Genomic DNA, 20,646 nt, shown 5'->3' on the forward strand with positions numbered 1-20,646 from the left:
CTAAGTCACAGGTGACCCGATTCTATTTAGTTTAAAGATTCAACAATTTTTTCCGTTTATTTGCTTGCTTGTGGTCACAATAAATCATAATCGTATCATAATGGTGAAACAATCACATACACAATAAATTATAATAGCACAAGTGTTGGTTTAGTTATACTTATCATATTTAGTTTAAACAGCAGGCCACTTTTAGACATACATATGTGTTTTGCGTGTGTGTAAATATATCTATTAAAAAAAAAAAATAAACAACTTTTCATTGTACTTGCACTTTGTAATAATAGGAATAATAAATATATATGATGTAAACGAAAACAAACAGAAAGACGTTTTTAACCTTGCCTCGATTTGAACTATATGTATTCTTCATATTTTTGTTGTAGGTCTTGTGGAACGGCACTTGGTTGAGATTTATGTTGTTGTAGTAGTTCTTGACATTGGTATAAAGTAGACTTCGTATTTCTTAGTTGTTCTCTATTTAACTATTGCAATTATCGGTTGCGATCGAGGGCTTCAGATCCCATCGAAACGATGACGCACCTGCTCAAGGGGAGGATATTCTGGTTGGCTGGCTGGGGATCCTCGCAAGGAATCCTCCTCCTGTGCCCCATAACCATTCCTTAGTCCATCCTCCTCCTCCTCCTCCTCCTCCTCCTCCTCCTCCTTCTTCTGCCTACTGCCTTCCGGCCATTCGTTTGCAAAGGCCACGCACGGCCGCAAAACATTTGTCCACAATTAGGATTTTGGTGCACGCTAATTGTTAATCCGTTTTAAATTATGCTAAAAATAATATTGATAAATGTTGCTCCGTTTGCCGTATCCGTTTCGTTTTGCCGTTGCCTTTCGCCGTTGCCTTTCGCCGTTGCCTTTCGCCTTTGCCCTCAACATATGCCACACTACACCCGAACGGACCCACAAAACCCGAATCACATGCGCCGGCCACCGGCGGCCAGCTGCGTTGGACGCGTCCGCAGCGCGCTCCTCGATCATTTCTCCTCGCAGCAGCCGTTCTTGGCCAGCTGTTTCTGCAGCGCCGGCGGAATGAAGTCTTTCGTTTTGGTCTTGGAATGATAGCCCTGGCCGAGCAGCGCTGGCTCCACGTGCTTGCCCTCCTGGATGCCCTGGATGCGCTTCAGCAGATCGTAGTTGATGCCCTCGCTCACCACTGAATCTTGCCTGGTTAATAATGAATATATATTTCGGATTAGCTTATATTCAGGCATATATTGGGAATATATAACATACTTGTAGTCCGGGTGGCTAAGCACCTGCTCACGCATCCAGGTGGCCGTGGTGATCAGCTCGCCGGCGGCACGCTTCTCGATGAAGCGCAGATACTGTTCAATGGTGCAATGCGTATCGGTGTCCACCTCCATGGACTGCAGATAGCTGCGGATCAATGGCACCAGACCGGGAAACACATTGGGCTTTGGAAGGCAGAAAAGTTGGCATTAGTTGCTGGCTGACTTTTTTTTTTTTTTTTTTTGTTTTTTAATTCAAAAGATCCTTACCTTGCCATTGAAGATCTCATTGATGGACAGCAGCTGGAACAGCTCGTTCTCCTCGTCATCGGTGTCGGTGTGATCGCTGTCTGCGCCATTGAAGGAGCCATTGGAGGAACCATTGGTGGTGCCGTTGCTGGTGCCATTGCTATCGCCGTGTCCGTTCATCTTGGCCGAACCGTTGGTCAGAGGAGGCTGCTGCTGCTGCTGCTGCTCTTCCTGGTCTCCATTCTCGCTGCCATTGCCATTGGCCATTGGCCCATTGCCATTCTCGGTCACACCTCCGCCATTCAAAGTGGCCTTGCCATTGGTCTGAGCCTGAGCCTGAGCTTGAGCCTGGGCCTGGGCCTGAGCCTTGGCCGCCCTCTGCTCGGTGGTCTTCGAGGACTTGCGGAACCAGAACTTCTCCTTGCGACAGGCATCCCTCTTCTGAGCCGTCTGCATATTCTCGTCCACCTTGCTGATCGGCGTGAGGAAGTTCAGTTGGTAGGAGAGGATCACACGGGTGAGCAGGACGACGAAGCACACAATGGCCGCGTTCTCAAAGTCACTGATCTGAGCCTCGCAAGGGCGGAACTCCACTCGCCAGCCAATCGAGCTGTTCGGTGGCGGCGGCTTGAAGCGCATGGTCTGCCAGTTGGTGGACTGAATATTCTCGAAATGATCCGTGTCCTCGTTGTCGTTCTGGTGCACCTTCTCGCTGAACAGCGACACGGTGTCCCGGATGAACAAGTGGGCCACATGCTGGGCCAGCAGGTGGTCAATACCGCCATCGACCAGACGCTGATAGACCGACTCGTCATAGGTGAGCGGCACATCGTTGTACTTGGCCCCCTCGGGTGATAAATAGGAGTCGATGGAATCGTATCGCGACTTGGCAATCCGGAACTTTTGCTTGTCCAGCGGCGCCAGGCCGCGTTCCTCTTCCGTGCGACAGTCCACCGAGGAGCTGATCACGTTCCAGCGGCAATCCGATTCCGTGAGATAGCCCCTGTAAATGGGCGAGGCGGCGGTCAGGGCCAACATGATGGGACAAAGGGGCGCCAGCTGGTCGTAGAGGCGGCGTGCCTCTGTGATGTTACAGGCCTGGAAGGTCAGCTGCAGGCAGCAGCAGCCCATGCCAAAGCCCATGGCATCGAGGAGCACCACATCCGGCTCCCCAGGTGGGGCACCCTCCACCGGCAACTTGGTCTTTGTATCCTTGAAAACTGCAAAGGGTAAATATGAAGATTAATTATTTAGTTAGCTCTTCAATTGGCTCTTATTAGATGACTGTAAACGGTGCAGTTGTTTAAGTTATTTTCAGCCAGCCACTGCATCGTTTACAGCCATCTATAGACACAAAACTAAATCATTGCAAGCTAGCTAAGCTAAGCAAGGTCATAAATATGATTAATTAGCTGTTCTGTTGCCCTTTTTTTTTTAGATGATTGTAAACGGCCTGCCACTGCATCGTTTACAACCAGCTTTAGACACAAAGCTATTCAGCCGCTGCATCGCTTACAACCGCTAGCCCTAAACAAATACAATGCTTACCCTTCAGCTTGATGGACACCTTTTCGCCGCGTCGCTTGCGAATGTTACGGGTGAGGGTCTTGAAGCGCGGATGACCGGGAAAGATGGCCTCGTCGGGAAAGTAGAGCGAGCGAGCGGAACTGAGTGGATCCTCGGGACGTGGCTGGGCCAGCGGATAGGTGAAATTGGGGGCACCCAGGCGCGGGAAGTTCGTGATGGACATGACGCACTCGTCCTTGCCCAGCAGCTCGGTGACTTCTTCGCGACGATAGCGCATATTGGCCTCCACCAGGTTGAAGTGGGCCATCAGACCGCCAAAGGGTTTGCCCGGAGTGCCCTCAATCATGTAGGCACCGTATTCCGGACGCCACAGCGACTTCACGCCATTGGGATCGGCCAGTTCCTTCTCGTTCAGCTGGGCCAGCAGATCCTGGGCACGCAGGGCCACTCGGGCTACCTTTTCCTCATCGTCGAACTTTACAATAATGTACTCCACCTCGTCGCCCCATTTGAGTATATCACCCTGGCGATCCTTGAGTCTGTGGTACAGGTTGATGAACTGATTGACACCGTGTTCACGCACATGATCCGCCAGTGCCTTGGTTTCCTCCCAGGATAGTGGACTGCCCTCGCTCAGTAGACCCATTGCTGCAAAGATTTAGAAAATAATAGCGATTACTAAAGATGAACTAAAAAAAAAATGTTGGGGGCTAAAATTTATGGTTGTTCCATTCTGTTTGCTGTCCAAGACCCGATTCGACCAGATCCCTTACAATCCAGTGTGACGTCTGGGACAGACTACTACGACTACTACTGCGCCATTATCACCCGGAATACCCGATACCCAGCCCACCGCCACCGCCATTGCCTCCGTTTCCATTTTCAATTCCATTTCCATTCCAACTCGCACATTGTGCAATCGCATTCGAAACATAGAAGACTGCAGTCGATGCAATAATTGCAATTTGTAATTTGCATTCTCAGTGCAATTGCATAAACAATGTGACTGGGCCACACACGGAGAAAAAAAAGAGAGCGGAAGGAAGCACAACAATATCAGTCTTCTTATCAATTTGATTCGTAATCTAATCAACCTAAAATAATAACATGAATACAGTACTCACTCCACTGGGCAAAAGTTGGAAAACAAATACTCAAGTTATTTTATGATTTGATATTTTTTAAAATCGATAAAAATTCGGTATTGCTTTTATTAAAGAGAATTTAATTTGATTAGCTAAACAAAATAATATGAAAAAAATGTCAAAATTGCATAAGAAAAATACCCAATTTATTTTAAGATTTAATTGCCTAATAAATAATAAAGATTAAAAATCATCATGAACGATTTAGATGTTTTTATCGATTACTGTTTAGCAAACATTAAAAAATGTAATACTATTCTTAGGAGTACAATTTTTTAACTAGACAAAATGGGGTTTTAAAAATGTAAATTAACCAAATTTATGTGACAGTTAGTAAGAATAAGAAGTAAAAATTTATATCGTTTAAAAATCAATTTCAGTGTTAACTTCGAAATACTTTTCACTGTGCAAGCACGCTTAATTCCCCGCCTTCACCGATCGCCAGTCAATGCCCTCCAATTTCAGTTTTTAATTCCCCAGAAATCAATTCATTTATCTACGTAAGACCACTAGTGCATTCGTGTGCCGGAATAAGTGCATTATTTCTGTTTGCTCCTCGGTCTTGACACTCGGGCACAATTTACAACATTTGACTCAATTAATTGATAAGGCGCGACGACCAAATATTAATCAAATAATTGATAAGGGGGTAAAGGCAGCCTTTGGGTATAATTCCACAGACCCGTGTAGAAATATACGTATATTTAGACAGCCGACAGGTTGCCGTGCGCCCCTCGAACATATTGAATCATACGGGAGAATCGGAAATTTCAAATCGCAGATTTACGACCGGCACCACACCACTTAATACTACAAGAAAAAAAAAACACTTCACTACAGTCCACTTCACTTTAGTTTACTTTACTCCACTTGACTTCACCTCATCGATATCCGCGATCCGCAAAAGCTTCCCCCAAATCAAAGTCAAGTCAACTAAATCCCACTGAAGCATACCAACTATAATGGCTATAACAATAATAAACCTGATTGTGGCCAAAATTCGTGAGTTACAGTGGAATTCGGAGCGACAGTTTCGAGCTCTTGACACCATTGTGTCGAACGAGTTAATTGCCAATTGAAATTGCATCCTATTATATTTGTACAGATCTCTTACAATTTTGAAACGAGTACAAAAAAGCTGGCCAACTCTAGGCTATAATTCTATTTTCACAAAGCTTACACAAAAAAAAATGAGAACTACGATTGCTTGATTAAACTTTAACGTACTTCCAGGTTTGAAAAAAAATTCTTGGAGATTTTCTTATTTTTGTTTTACAGGGATAACCTGTATAGGAAGTTGCTTTAAGATTAATTATTTACATTTTTTATAAAAAATAAAACCTTTTAAATATATTAAAAGAATATTTACAGTTTACTTTAATATTCTTGAACAATTCTATTAATATTTAAATTTGCCATCATCTTTTTCTTTAAATTCCTATATTCTGTAACATGATTTTTGGACTAATAAAAACCACAAATTAACTGATTTCCCTGCCAAGGATCTTTAAAATATCAAATATTTCACATAAACTTCAATATTATATTCACTTGAAAAAAAAAACAATGCGGGTTTTGTTCACTTGAGTTCACTTTCGTTTAGGATACCTTTTTTTTTTGTTTTATGTGGATCGCTCGTTGGCTAATTTACACTTGCGATTTACAATTGGAATTGGAAATGTTCAATTTCCGTTTCTTGGTTTGCAAATTGCTAGAAGGTTTTGGTCGCTCCACGGCCAAACGGCGACTAAATATATACGCGGCCAGACTCCAGCTTTTCACAGAGCGGTACGCTGCCGAAGTCGATGTCTGTGTATATATGCGATCGGATCGGCTGACGACGAACCGAGAAGGAATGATGGCTTCAGCCAGAACGGAAGACTAAGGAAAATGTGGAGCAGGGGCAGGAGACCATATCTGGACGATCGGATCGTCAATCGTCAGTCGATCGTCGGCCATAAACGGACTCAAGAACAAGAACCCAAGAGAACCCGAACCCAGACCCATCCATAAATGATCCTCGTGGAGCACGGGTCGCACTCGACATCGTTCGAGTGATCGAGTGCCATTATAATTATTTGAGCAGTTATATATTATATTTAGAAATACTCGACAGGCGGGTGAAAGAATTCATTCTTTTGGCGAATCTTTTGGTAATCTGTGAGAAGGGTTTATTATATATATTAGTTAATACATATTTATAGATTTCGGGGACTTTGTTGGTGATTTACCACCGCCCCATAAAGATTGCGGCGGGAAAGGGACGCTATTTTGTCCACAAAATACTCGAGCCGACACATCTGCATTGTAAATAACTGCCAATCAAGTTTCGGCTACTTTATAATATTCAATGCGAAAGGAAACGCATAGATTTCAATCAATTGCCCCTAGTATATCATGGCTTTCAGTTCAGTTCAGTTCAGTTTGCTTCGGTTCGGTTCGTTTGGTCTGTCTAAATCCGTAAATGATTCAATGCTGCGTTGGGGCTTTGTGAAACCGGAGAGGGCCTATTTACCAGAAACTCTGGTCCCGTCGCAATTGCACTTCCATTGTTTCATTCCGGAAAAGCTATATCTCAAGTATTGGTGAGTACATGGAATTTGCCGAGCAAATACCTTAGAATTCCTCCGTTTCTGGACTTCCGGAAATATTGTTATGATAGCTCCCCATTTAATTCAATGCGGACATTCTCATTATTAACATAGTATTCAAATAATAAATACGAAATCGATCTATTAAATATCTGTTTTATAAAGTGTTAACTCTTCTGATTGTGATTCAGATTTTACAAATATTGTATAGATATCGCCTTTCTTCGCACCAGTTCCAATCAGTTTATACAAACACAACTTTGTCATCACAACTTGTATACTTTGTTATAGCTTTTGTAATGCGATCTATCAGTACACTTTTACACCAAACATAATTTGATATTGTATCACTCATATACGATTTCGGCCTTAAGAATTCAGGGACAGCAGAATTTATTTATAAACATTGCATGGAACATTTGATTGAACATGGTTTATTTATATCGATTGCCTGATTCAAAACTTATCATCTTAACCCCTGCTCTTCTGGGATTTCCAATCTCGCGACTTATCATTATCATACTTTTGATTTTAAAATAGCCAGCTAATTAATCTTTTTCCATCAATCAGAATACACTCACTCCACAGTGGTTTATTTATGAACACAAACGAATGTATGACTATTTTCCTGTCCCAAAACGAAATACTTTAATTTAATTCCTTCACTTTTGGAATCTCGTATCACGGCTGGCAACCAATTGATTAGGAACTCGAAAACAATAAATAAAAACAAGTCTGCGATTTGGAGAGAAGTGCTCTCGAGTGGAGACTCGTAGGTTTAACAATGTGTATCTTTCCTGTTTCTGGCTTCTTGTGGCTAATGGCTCGAAAACGTTTGGAAAAAAGTTGGAGTGAGTGGTTAGTTGATTTGCTGGCCGAACTACTGTCTCAATTGCACAAGCATACTTGTGTGTGTTTTTAATGACATATAGTTGGTTTAGATAAGACCCCCAAGTGCCCCTCATTTGATAATTGCATTTCGCAGCGGAACCCCAAGAATGCTTACGGCATCTCCATTTTTATCTTTCCCTGGGGATTTGGCAAATTACTGAAAGGTAAGTCACCGCCTGTATAATAAGCATGTCGGTATTATCTTTACGAAATTTTCCTACAAGTTTTACACTTTGTCCACTGCTTTTGATATAAGAGCGTATAATATATAAATTTTACAATTATTATATTTATATATATATATATGTTATAAATAAATTTAAAAGTCTAGACGAATTATCTTTATTTTTAATCTACACTTCCACTTTAAGTTACATTTATATATTATTTATTTGATGCTGTAATTAGCAATATAATTCTAAATTTAAAATGTACATTTTTGTATACAATTTTATTCTCACGATTTTTGATCTTATTTTCAGTTTTTCTCTTATTTTTGTTTGTTAGCTGCGGCTGCTAATTAATGGGTAAATTTTGAATTTATCGTGCTCGCCATAATTTCAACGTCACCGCCCTCATAGATCTATATGTAAGTATAAAATACAGAGTATATGTAATTATATGTTGGTCGAGAATCGCTATACGTTTCTGATGCCTGATTTGTGATCCTGACCAACGCAATCGAAATTGTCGAAGGGCAGCCCACACAATGATTTGGTGTTTTTTGTTTTTTTTTTGTATTTATTTGTGTTTCTTGCGTTTTTTTTTTCTGCCATGTCACTTATGAGAACAGTAAGCGAAGCCAAAATGATACCATTTTGCGGGTGTGTTTGTTAGATTTTAAACTACGAAAAGAAGGCTGTGAATAAGAGGATGAGTCACTTGATTTTTGTGGCCTTTTCCCGCAGAATACATTACAAATTTGCGCACGAGAAACGATAAAAGACAATTGGGAAGTCGCATAACTGACCGGCTGACTGACTGATAAGCCAAGTTCATAAGACGCGACATATGGTCAACAAAAAAAAAAAAAAAAAAAAAAAAAACAAACTGATTACAACTCTTTATCGATTCACAGGGTATCGGGTGAAATTCCGTACGATATTTTTGGACAATTGAAGGTTTTCCCACCGCACACCACACTGCGTATACACAATTTGATTTTTTGATTTTGATTTTTTTTTTTGTGTTCTGACACTTTCAAGGGTCTTCAAATGGCGTCGCCAAATCAGCAGTCAATCACCAGTCATAAGCACATGAACATGATCCTCGAACGGAAACCAAGCGTATCGGAACATCCGCCTTTCATACACAGCAAAAGAATTTTCTAACCATATTTGGTTTAAAAAATGTTTATTTATAGATATGTTTGCCAGCGAAATGATAGCCTTTGCTTTAACATAACATTACATCATGTGGTGTTGTGCTTGTAGCTAACTACTTTGAAAATATCTTCTTGACATACAAGATATAAGATATTTGTTTATAAAATGTCAAGTTAATGTTGTACAAACATTGTGTTCAATATTGACAAATTGAAATGACGTTTTTCTGTGTGTGCAGTCAGAATTTCGAATCGAATGCGGAAAGAAGCAATAGAAAATGCAAAACAAAACATACACACAACATGGCGATGCCTTTGCCATGTTTTTTCAGGGTCGCCAGACAGCAAGTGAAATAGAAAACAAACCTATTTCCCATTTCCCACTGCTCAGTGAGAGAGCGTAGTCGAAATCCAATGGATGAGCACCATTTCTGCAGATTGCAGTTACAAATGCAAATATAAGCGAAATCGAAACGCTAAACAAGTTGTCAAATTCTCCTTCCATAAATCGCTTAGCCAGAAATATTTGTATGAATCGGAAGACTCGTAAGATGAGTTAAATGCTAAGCCTGCATCTCGAGTTCTTGGATGGCGATGGTGATGATGAGGAAAAGCGACTTTGCAAACCAAAGTGCATAGGAAAAATAATAAGATAACGGACAGATTACGTATACGACTCATAAAACGGTCGACGTCGCACTGAATTGCGACGTAATAAATTCTCTTTGGTCATGACAGTCGCAGCGGGGGGATTACGAGGGGGATTATGGGGATATTACGGGGAATCCGGAGGAGGATTACGGGCAATCGGGGGCCCGTGGGGAGGAGTGGGCGTGTATTATGCATGCATATGGGAACCAGGGCAAAGAAATCCGTCTGCTGCGGCATTCGAAAAACGAGAACCCTGCGCGACTGTAAAAATACTAATTTCTTAGTTGATTGCCTGCCGATAGTGTGCATAGTACAGTGCGTGAAATAATTATAAGAAGGGTTCTAATTAGGGGTAGCTAATTACAAATACTCATACTCAGACCTAACATTTATTAAATGCCAACTTAGTCATTTATAAAATAAAATCATAAATATACATATGTAGAATGTTTGATTAATTATACGAGTATTTTGCACCTCAAAATTTAAATTATTCTTCAATTTTAACATGATCTTTTAAAAACTTTATTGATACTTTTACTAAAACTTAATTTTGTACGTGTATTTTCAAATTGTTCATTAATTTTCAAACATGTTTTTAAAAATGATTCAGAATTTTACATTACACAAATACAAAAGCAAATTTAAACTTCATTTTACTTATTAAATTTGTTTTCTCAAACGATTTCTGATATTATGTTTGATTAAATTCGTAGGTTAGTATCCCTTGGAGTATGTATCTTTCTACATACGTGAATGATGTGTATATTATACAAATTAGCAAACATTTAATAATGGCACCCCGTTTTCCCCCCTTTTGCGCCCACTTTTAAAGCTTTAAATGGCAAGAGCACGTGTGGGCCGATGGCTTAATCATTTTCGGTGGTTTTTCGTTCGTTGATCGCTAATTGTTATTGCTGCCAGTTGATGCACTTGTGCAAACAAATGCGTGTCCATATATATATATAGGAATATATATGAATTTGTTGTCAGTTGTTGTTTAATTAGCAGCAGTCGTCGTCTGTCGTTCAGTTGCGTAAAATAGAGTGCAAATAAATACCCAGAATCCCAGGAGTGACGCATTCGATGGCAAAGAACGGGTGAAAACAATGGATATGGGTGGGATCTACACCTAACAATCTGCTGCAGAATACCGGGGATATTCATTCCCAGTGCCTCCAGTTATTGTGAATCATGTGACACTTTTGCGCAACCAGATGTTTTGATGTATCGTATCGTATTATTGCCAAGCGAATGAAGATTGCTAATTGAAAAACAGTTGAGTATTTGCTTTAAACCATGCCGCATTTGTGGTAAATCAACACTGAAAACGCGACCAGTTGCTCTATAAATTGTCAGGTGGCTCGACAGTTGGAACTCAATCATACGGGAAAAGGCCAAGGGATCCCTTCTACGGATCAACCATAAGGATCCTTGAGTTTGTGTGTGCGAATCGTAAAAATCGTAAAACAATTAAGGCAAGTGCAAGGGCAAAACAACAAAAAAAACGACAAACAAAACAAATAAGCCTGCTAACAAACATGTGACTTATCGCATTTGGTTGCTGGAATTCATTTCCTGGCGACGCCACTTAATTAACAAGGGGCACTGAAAGGGGTGCACTGCACTTGAGGGATGAGTAATAAAGTTTGAGTTAAGATCTTAAATGTCGGGAGAACTTCGGAAGTCTCTTAGTCACGAGATTGCAATTTGAATAACTTGAAAACGATTCATACTAGAAGCATATCATTAAGCACATTAGCATGAATGTACAGGCAAAACAGTTAAGCACTCAAAATTGCATCAAATAACTTTATGTAATAGATTTATCCCTTAGAGTGCAACGTATACCTTTTAGTTTGTGGCTCTTAAAAAACTACTTAATCTACTGCCGGTTAAGGACATTAAATTTAAGTTTATGTGGAGTTTTTTATTGCTTGTGGTCATTAAACTCGGCAAACTGCTTTAAAGTAATGTCATGTACAGTACATGGCAAACAAAAAAACGTCTTGAAATAAACATTTTATTTAGTATTTAACTATTCATTCAAACAGCTTCAGAATACATTGAAAATCTTTTAAAGACCACTTGTGCACTTTGTGGTTGACCAATAAAACCAATAAAAAAAAAAAAGTAAAGCAAGGACACAAAGTGCACTCAAAAACGATGGCAATCACAGGTAATAATAATAATAACAACACAGCTGTAAAAACGATTAATCAAACAAGCTGGTCGCAAATGCGCATCAGCAAATTGTCACCTGGTGGAAAGCGGGGCCTAAGGCTACACATAGAAACAAGATATGTATCATATTCAGGTTTGCAATTTAACAATCCCATATTGAATACCAATTTGAAAAAATATTTTCCAAGCATCATGCTGATATTGAATAGATAGTACCCCTAAATATTAACATATTGATAGGAAAACCATTATTTTAATTTTATTTTTATAAAATCATGCTGATATTGCCGTAGATATCCCTTCTTAATCACCTTCAATCTTTAAACGTGTTCAAGGTAGTATATATTTTTAAAATAAATCCCTAATGAATCGACAAGTTTTTTGCTCTGTGTAACAAATGCCTATGGCTTTTCGAGTGGTTTTTCGGTGCGTGACAATGGCTGGGATTAGGTCGCTGAATAAAGGCTTATTTAAGGCAAGGCCAAATACCAGGCCATATCTGAACGGACCCTGGGCGTATGCGTAATGTACTTATCTATCTGATATCTACATACATATATGTACATATATATGTATATCTACTATAGTTGGCTTTTGGGGCAAGTCATGGTACGATAATAATGGCAAGTGTCACAACAACTGGAAACAGCATTGAAAAGCTTTGATTGCTTTTCGCACGATGTTATCAAACAACAAACAGTCGTAATTGATCGTGAGATGCGTGAGAAAGAGACGGGGCAATACAGTAGGCACTCAGTTATATCAACGCATTAAAAATAGATGAATTCCTAATTTTTCGTTTTTAAATTTTTTTTAAAAATGATGCTTCTAGAGGTATATTGTAAGAAACGCGCCCTAATTTAATAATTCTTTTATATTCATTTTTTTAAAACAGTAATGAAAGCACTGCTTAAAGGTCGAGAACATTTTTTGTAGGTTAATTACGTTTTAAGCCTTTCACACCAGGAAACTTATAGAAATAAAAAAAATAAATTACTAATTAATTAAAATAAACAAAATGACTAAGGTTGTTTTCTTATATTTTTTGTAGGTACAGGTTCACTTTATGGAGACGTCACTGTTCGTAAGTGTTTTCAGAGCCTATGAGTCATGGGTATAATTCGTCAGATATTTCTGCATGTTCATGCTGATAGATCAGGAAAGTAAAATGATATGAAGTTTTCGTTTTTCGTTGCTTCTCTCTTTCTCTTTCTCTTTGTCCCGCTTTATCCCCTCTATCCTGACATCACGTCAGCCAGAAGCTTTGCAAGTTGTGGTGAAATTGCTGCCAAACATTTCTATATCCCAGTGTTTTTCGGCGGGGGGTTCTTTATCTGGGGCGTTACTGGAGAGGAATACCCCATGAACGATCGGTCAAACGCGGCGTATGAGCAATCTGCTCGCGTGCTAGTGACGTCACTTTCGCGGGCAAACAGTGACTCGACAAATCCAGAAATTTTGCGGGGCCTAATATCGGGGTGATTAGAAACCCATTTGAGCTCCATTTTTCCCCCCATTTTTTGATTGGTCACGCCAAATGACTGAATACGAGAATGCCAGAAGTTTCCACCCAAGGTCGTTTTTTTCCCACCCAAAAATATAAAAAAAAAAAAAACCGGATAAAGGGCAAGTAAAATGGGTGTAAATCGCATGCACATAAAAATCAACGAATGTCAAGGCTGCGACCGCAACAACTATACACCATTAAATCCAAATACAACAAAGTCCGGTGTGTACTTAAAATCGAATTGCCCGGTAATTACGGCACACATAGAAAATCAATACAAAAAATAGTTGGCCGCCCTGGTAATTACGCATTTACAAAATGTACCTATAGACACAATTATTAACAATCGGGGTCACAAAATTAGTAAGCAAACTAGTTTTAAAAATAAAAACTCTAGAAGTTCAAAACAAGGTATCTGGTAAATCTATGTACAGGTATAATCTTGTTCACTGTAGCGACTAAACTAAAAAACTATTGTAGTATGTTTTACCACTTTATTAGTTTATTTTTATGTTTGTTACGGGAAATAATACTTTATAATATTACACAAAAGGAACTGTCACAAAAAATAGAAAATAAAGTAAAATGCAGTCCCCTAATAGGAAAATTTACGTTTTTAGGGTGTTTTGTAAAAATTAAAAACAAAATTTAAAAAAATTGTCCTTAGGAATTACGCAGTTCCCATTTAATAACACAATTTTTGTTCTTTTTTTTCAAATAGATTTTTCTGCAAACTCCTATTTTTATACCGCCTGCTGTGGGCCGGAGCCCAAGGTCTTGCCACTTTGACTCCCTTTGAGCGAAATCATTATAAAACCTGCCGCGTCACTAGTGTAAAATAAAATAGTAATACAACGAAAAAACCACTGGTGGAAAAGCAAAAACATCCAACTGACCAACAACAAATTACCGGCAAAAAAGGAAGGCGCAAACGCACACATATACCCCCAAAAACACGCAAGCAAAACGCAAACACAAACAAAAGCAACGGTACACGCGCGTGCTCGTTCCAATAAGAAAATTTGCGGCTATTTGTTGGTGTCCTCTCAGCTGTTGCTCTAACAACAAATCAAAAGAGGAAAAACATATGCGGCACAATCAACAAAAACCGAAAAGTTATTCTTTATTTAGAAGAGTCCTTTTATGGGAAAGCTCGATCCTGCAGTGAATATTGTTTGGAAGTTTGCAGATACAAGAATAACTCGAAGGATTTGAAATTGACCCAGATCTGCAGAAAGTGTTAGAAATTTTGAACCTTTTTCATAGAAACAGTATCCCTTTTTTGCTGCTATTATTATATATTTTTTGATCGAAAAGCTAGGGCTATTGATTCCAATTTGAAGAAGTTAGTTAGAATAAACATCCCCAACAACATTCCCAATTAGACAATAATCCACAGGTCGCTTTTTTAAGCTTCCGAATATTAAAAGGATACAAATTTAATAAGTCACAAACATTATTTCTAAGTATTATAATTTCCATTATTGAACTTGATATGATATGTGCACTGACCTCCTTTTGCTCTCTTTCTCTCTTGGTTCTGGCTGCAGTTTTAGTGGGGTTGTGTAACGTTATTTGCCGAATTTACCGCTGTTTTTGCTCTCTCACGGTTTCCTTTTGTTTTGCTGTTGGTCTGCGGTGTGTGGATGATTTTCTATCGAAATCGAAACCACAATTATTATTGTTACAAAAAATTAAAAAAAAAAAATGAAAACAAATGATTATGTTTGCAGGTCGCGTGTTTTCCTCACTTCACACCCTCAATAATTTACAGCTGCGGCGGCGGCGTCAGCTGCTCTCTTGTAAACAGATATTGCGACAGGTTCTTCAAATCATTCTTTCTTTTTTAGTTTTTAGTTTTAATTATAGAAATGCGCGGCAGCCACCGGAATCGAGAAATCTCGGAAATCACAGGCGAAATTCACGCGAAACGTGCTCCTCCAATCGGAAAGGTTCTTTCCAATTGGAAGTGCTGTGTAGTGAGTGTGCGGGTGTGGGTGAGTGGTGTGCGACGGACGATGGTGTGCGTGTGGGTATTTCACAACAATCCCACTCGTTTTTTTACCGTGTTTATTGTAATTGTAGTTTGGCTTAATGCGGTTGGTAATTGCGTTTCCTGTCCCGCCAAGTTATCCGTCAACGTAAACAGCGTTATTAACTCAAACGAATGCCAAAAACAATAAAACGCTCCACTTTAAATACAAATTTCTAATGTGCCCAACTGGGGCAAGGCGGGAAAAACTGACGGGCCAAGCGTTAGTGCATTTTATTGCCCGATATCGATAGCGTGTTTGGCAAAACAGCACGTGCAGACATTTTTAAACTGGGCTTTTAATTAGTTTTGGTGATTTTGAAATGTTTGGTGCCTTAGTTTTTATTATCTTGACTAGTTAGAACCTACTCTCTTTTGATGTGTTTACTTTCCCAGCAATATTTTTAAGTGCCTTGCATTAAAAGCTTTTTGACATTTATTTTTTCATATATAAACTTTTAGTAAGTAAACTTAATAACACAAAATGTCGGTTTCAGCTGAGCGCACAACTTCTCATTTCCTAAATTCGTTCAAATTGTTAATTATTTTTCATTTTCTGGAACATTCTGAAGTTTGTTATTTCACCATGATTTGCAATTTGAATTTCAATATCCTAATTGCTTTTTAATTAGTTAGATATATATTTTCTTATCTTCACTGTTTAATATGTATCAATTTTAATTGATTTAAAAAAAAAAATTGTGAATTTTTGATTATTGGTCATATGGAAATGTGACTTGATAAAGATTGTTGCAAGGATTCCACTACGTTTTCTGGTAACATACATACCCAATAAAGTAAACGTTGTTGGTTGAAGATTATTCAAATGCCTTGCTTTTGTAATTTTCGTCGCATACTGAAAGCGAATTCTTTGTTTTGCAGGATTGTTGGCTACTATTTTTCATCTAGTAATTTAAAAACTATTAATAATTCAAAATATTTTAAAATAAAATAAAAAAATTAGGGGGTAAATAAAATTTAAACTTGGGTTTTTGTTTTTAGATCTTGTTTAAAAAAAAGAGGGTATTTGGTATCTACCAAATGTATTTCTTGGGTACCTTGGCGCACTTGGTCACATTGCTGCCCAGCTGATTGAGAAGCGCACATGTTTTGATTGTTTTTTTTTTTTGTGATTCGGAACATTGAACCCCGATCTCCTCCAGAACTCGAAAAATGGGCGGACACCACAAGAAGAACCTGCGGGCGGAGAAGGCCAAGGTGAAGCTGAAGGGCGCCAAGCTGCCCAAGGGCCTCAATGTGACCAAGACGGACTTCAAGGTGCGCAAAATCGAGATTCGGGAGCAGCTAAAGGAGTCCTCCTACTCGGCAACTGGCCAGCGGCAGCTCAATCTCAAGGAGACGCTCTCGCGGCTGAAACATCACAGTGTCAAGTTCCGCACGGATGCCCTGCGTAATGTGCGGGATTCGCTGAAGTCCGGGAATGCGGACCATCTAATTGGACATCTGAACGAGCTGTTCCAGGGCATTGCAGCCGGAGCCTTGGACATGGAGCGTTCGGCGCGGCTGGAATCGTTCAAGACCCTCGATATCCTGCTCGAGGCCCTTCAGTCGCACGCAGTGGCGCCCTTTTTCCACGTCATAGCCACCTATTTGCGTTGTGCCATGACCCACGTGCTGCCGGCCATCCAGGAGGACTCGCTCCTCATGCTGGACGTCCTGCTGCAGCGTGTGTCGCCGGCCCTTCTGGCGGAGCGCAGTGCCAGCACCATCATTGGCAACTTCATCGACATGATCTCCCGCGCTCGCCACGACAGCGAGCGCTCGAATCGCACCCTCACCTTGAACCTGGGCCAGGGCAAGCAGACGACCGTGAAGTGGCGCACCAAGGTGCTGCTCCGTCTGCAGCAGATACTCGGCACGTTGGTCAGCTCCAAGGGCTCCAAGACGGCCGTTGCCCGTGTGGTTCACTTCGATTCGATGTGTCCGCAGTACTACAATGTGCTGTGTCAGGTGCCCCAGGACAACAGGGACCTGTATTCCATCCTCAACGAATCCAAGCTCACTGCCGAGGGCACACGACTGCAAACGTACGTGGAGCAACTGCTTCCGCTCCTGCAGGACAACTGGCTGGAGGTGCGTCCGCAGCCGCAACAGCCGCTGCTCAGTCAGGATGCGGCGGCCAGTCTGCATGTGGTCATCAGCCTGATGACCCTGCTCTGGACCCTTATCGCACAGCATGAAACGGAGAATAACACCAGTGAACTTAGCGACTGGCTGAGAAAGAACTATGCGCAAAAGTTCCTGCTCAACTTTTTGGCCAAGGACGGCAGTCGTTTTCCCTACCAACAGATTCCGTTGGGGGCGACGGCCAAGAAGTCATCGAAAGACAAGGGACCCGCGGATGGCGGGGAACATTGCTTGCCGCAAAACCTAGGCCTTGTCCAGCTAACCTGCAAGTTCCTTCCGAATCCCAACGAGAAGCAGGCCCAGCTGTTTGGCCATTTGGTTGCCTACATGCAGAAGAGTTTGGATCGCCTCAGTTCACTGTCGCCGGAGCAGCAGCTCTCTGTGGTGGCTTCCCTGCGTCCGTTGCTTCTTGAACATGCCACATCGCTGCAGAACATCGTGGCAGAACCTCTGACCAGCTTGCTGAGTGCCACCATCGAGGCTTATGTGGGCCAGCGGTTCACCACCCGCGAGGGCGTGGCCACGCGAGTGCTGAATCTCCTCTGCGAGATTGTGGAGCGTTCGGCTTTGTATGCCCGCTTTGGCGGAGAGCAGAGATTCGCCCCGTTCCTTGGCTATCTGCCGCAGTTGCTGCTGAAACCAACAGTGGGTGAGGGCACTCTGCGAGCCATGGCCACGCTCTGTCGCCAACTGAATGGAGTCTTTATGTCCGCCCTCATCCAAGCCGCTCCCGAGGTGGTCAGCCACTTGGTTAAGCTGCAGGTCACGAGCGATTCCGATGGCGAGGACAAATTCGAGAACCAGAAACGCGTTCTCAACCTGTTCTACTACGCCAGAGAGTCGGATAAAGAGGGAAAACTGGAGCGGGCACTTAAGCAGCTGGAGGAGAAGGCAGAGCACGAGCGGATTGCCGGTTACCTGAAGGCAGTGCTGGGCTACAACTAGTGCTCCCCATCCAGTACAATACACACCTACTTTGTATAGCATCTATAATTAGTTTAATGTTTACATTATAATCCTCTTGCTTAGGACGAACTCTGCTGCTCAGGTCTTCTGTTTCTTGGGTGGCTTGGGTTTGAAACGATCCAGCACGGAGCGCGGTGCCTTGGCCTTGGCCTTGCCATTGGCACCCTCCTTCGCTATGTGCTGCTTGATCACCTCCTTCTTGGCCTCCCTCACCTCGGCAATGAACTCCTGCAGGCGTGGAAGTAATTAGATTTGGGTTTGCCACAAACTTGGACGACCCTTCACTCACCTTGCGCTTGGCATCCTTGACGATCTGCTTGCTGCGCGCTGCATTTGCAGTACCGCCACGACCCTTCATCTTGTGGCGCGAATTCATTTTGATGCGCGGCGCCTTCAAATGGAACAGCTTGCGCTTGGCATCGATCTTCTCCTGCAGCGTGGGCGCATCCACGCCGGTGATCTCGTGCGGATCCAGGGTGATCAGCTCGGGCGGAATCTTTTCGAGCAGAGCGTGCACCTCGTGCTCGCGTCGCTGCTTGCTCGTTTCGTAGGGATTGTCCTCCAGGGCATCGAAGTTGGGCTCCCCAGAGCCAGGCACTAGCAGCGATTGGAAGCCCTTGGCCGTGGCCACGCCGAGCACATCCTCGTACGGACAGAAGCGCAGGCCGTGGACAAAGGCATCGCAGCGCTGGCGAATGTAGGGCAATCGCTGCCCGTCACCCGAGCCGCCGCCGGAGAGCAGATCCGAATAGGTCTCCAGATAGGTGCCCTGCGACAGCGCCAACATGCCGCGCTGTGAGACATCCAGCTCGTTGGCGGGCAGGCGCAGTTTGAAGTGGGTCAGCGGCTTGTCCTGCACGAGCATCCGGATGTCCCACACCTTCACGGCCCGATCCAGGCCAGCGGTGACCAAGTGCTGGCCCTTCGGGTCCACAGCCAGGGCTGTCATGGCTGTGGAATGGCACAGCAGCTTGGCCAGCGGCTCACGAACCTTGGGCGACCACATGGACACCACGCCACGTCCGCCGCCAATGCAGAGCACGCCGTTTCGGGGATTGTGGCGCATCAGACGTATGTCGCCCAGGCCCGTGTTGAAGTTGCCCACCAGTTCGCCAATGGAGACGTCCAGCCAGGAGGCATAGCCCGCCGTGTTGCCGGCGGCCAGAAGGAAGTGATAGGGCAGGAAGTCCAGGCGGTTGACCCGGTTCAGTCGCTTGATGCAATGCAGCTCGGTGCCCTTCTTGTCGTAGAAATAGACCCAGCTCTTCTGGGCCACCGCGTACATGGTGGGCACGTGCAGCCACTGCACATCCTCGATGCTCTCCATGGCATTGAATTCGCAGTGCAGCCGCTTGGTCACCCAATCGAAGGCGGCCACATGTCCGCGTCTGCCGCCGAGCAGCAAGTGTCGGCCGTTCTTGGTGTAGCGCAGTTGGTAGGGTCCGAACTCCATGTTCAGGTTGAAATGCTTGGTCGACGACTGCAGGTCCACGTTGTCGGCAATCTGGGCCTGCCGAAACTCGGCGGTGGTCTCGCCCTCATCCGCCTCGAGCTGGCCAGCGGTTTCCTGGAGCAGGAGTTCCGTGCGAGCCGCCTGTTCGGTGGCATACTCGAGGTACACCTCTTTGCGCGTCTGCTGCTCCTTGAAGTGGCGTGTTTTCACACCTTTTGGCTGCACTTGCTCGCCACGTGAGTACTTCTTAAGCAGCTCCTCGGGAATCGGGTGCTTCTTGGGCTTGGTCTCCGCCTGCTCCTCCTTCGCTTTTGCAGGGGCCTTCAGCGGACGCGGCTTCTTGGTTTTATCGTGCATCCTGATAAAGTCCCCGGTGAAATTCTGTTGGTTCTTGCTCCTCACTTTAACATGTTCTAGTCGGCCGTCGCCCTTTTCTGTGTCCTTTGGCGTCTCAAAGTAGCGTTTGTAGGGCGTCTTTCCCTTTGGGCGCCCTTTTGGCGCTGTTTTGGTCATTTTGATGTATCAGCCAGGCGTTGTTAACTTAAAATTTGGCTTAAGACAAAAACGAATTTGAATTTGACAACAACGTGCACGTGCTGCTTCTTCTTCTTCGGAACAGCTGTTGGTCAGTGTGGCCAGTTGGTATTTTGGCGCTTAAGACAGAGGGGCCTAAAATACCAAATAAATACCATCATCTACTCAATTCAAAAATTTGCGCGAGCAATGGAAATCAA

General features: G+C 42.7%; 3 protein-coding genes across 5 annotated transcripts; 1 reads left to right on the forward strand and 2 right to left on the reverse strand.

Annotated features, from left to right (window-relative positions):
- Positions 1–30: 30 nt before the first annotated feature.
- On the reverse strand, positions 31–15,503 carry LOC108136433 (glutamate--cysteine ligase). Of its 3 annotated transcripts, XM_017257588.2 has the most exons (6): positions 15,379–15,503; positions 14,826–14,967; positions 3,042–3,668; positions 1,515–2,713; positions 1,249–1,430; positions 31–1,179 (listed from the first exon to the last, which is right to left on the reverse strand). In XM_017257588.2, the coding sequence occupies exons 3-6, from the start codon at positions 3,664–3,666 to the stop codon at positions 990–992; spliced, it is 2,196 nt and encodes a 731-aa protein (XP_017113077.1). In that variant the 5' UTR covers positions 3,667–3,668; positions 14,826–14,967; positions 15,379–15,503; the 3' UTR covers positions 31–989. The 3 variants fall into 3 exon arrangements, with proteins under 3 accessions (XP_017113077.1, XP_017113078.1, XP_041564569.1); XM_017257589.2 differs by lacking the exon at positions 14,826–14,967 and having other exon boundaries at positions 15,379–15,496; XM_041708635.1 differs by lacking the exons at positions 14,826–14,967; positions 15,379–15,503 and adding an exon at positions 5,774–5,905.
- A 932-nt stretch (positions 15,504–16,435) lies between these two features.
- On the forward strand, positions 16,436–18,528 carry LOC108136566 (testis-expressed protein 10 homolog). The gene has a single exon (XM_017257875.2). It carries the CDS (start codon positions 16,519–16,521, stop codon positions 18,436–18,438), a length of 1,920 nt encoding a protein of 639 aa, XP_017113364.1. The 5' UTR covers positions 16,436–16,518; the 3' UTR covers positions 18,439–18,528.
- On the reverse strand, positions 18,469–20,537 carry LOC108136567 (WD repeat-containing protein 46). The gene is made up of 2 exons (XM_017257876.2): positions 18,749–20,537; positions 18,469–18,687 (listed from the first exon to the last, which is right to left on the reverse strand). The coding sequence occupies exons 1-2, from the start codon at positions 20,423–20,425 to the stop codon at positions 18,538–18,540; spliced, it is 1,827 nt and encodes a 608-aa protein (XP_017113365.1). The 5' UTR covers positions 20,426–20,537; the 3' UTR covers positions 18,469–18,537.
- Between the last annotated feature and the right edge of the window lie 109 nt (positions 20,538–20,646).

This window comes from Drosophila elegans, unplaced genomic scaffold (assembly GCF_018152505.1).
Source record: "Drosophila elegans isolate 14027-0461.03 unplaced genomic scaffold, ASM1815250v1 contig_149, whole genome shotgun sequence".
Lineage (NCBI taxonomy): Eukaryota > Metazoa > Arthropoda > Insecta > Diptera > Drosophilidae > Drosophila > Drosophila elegans.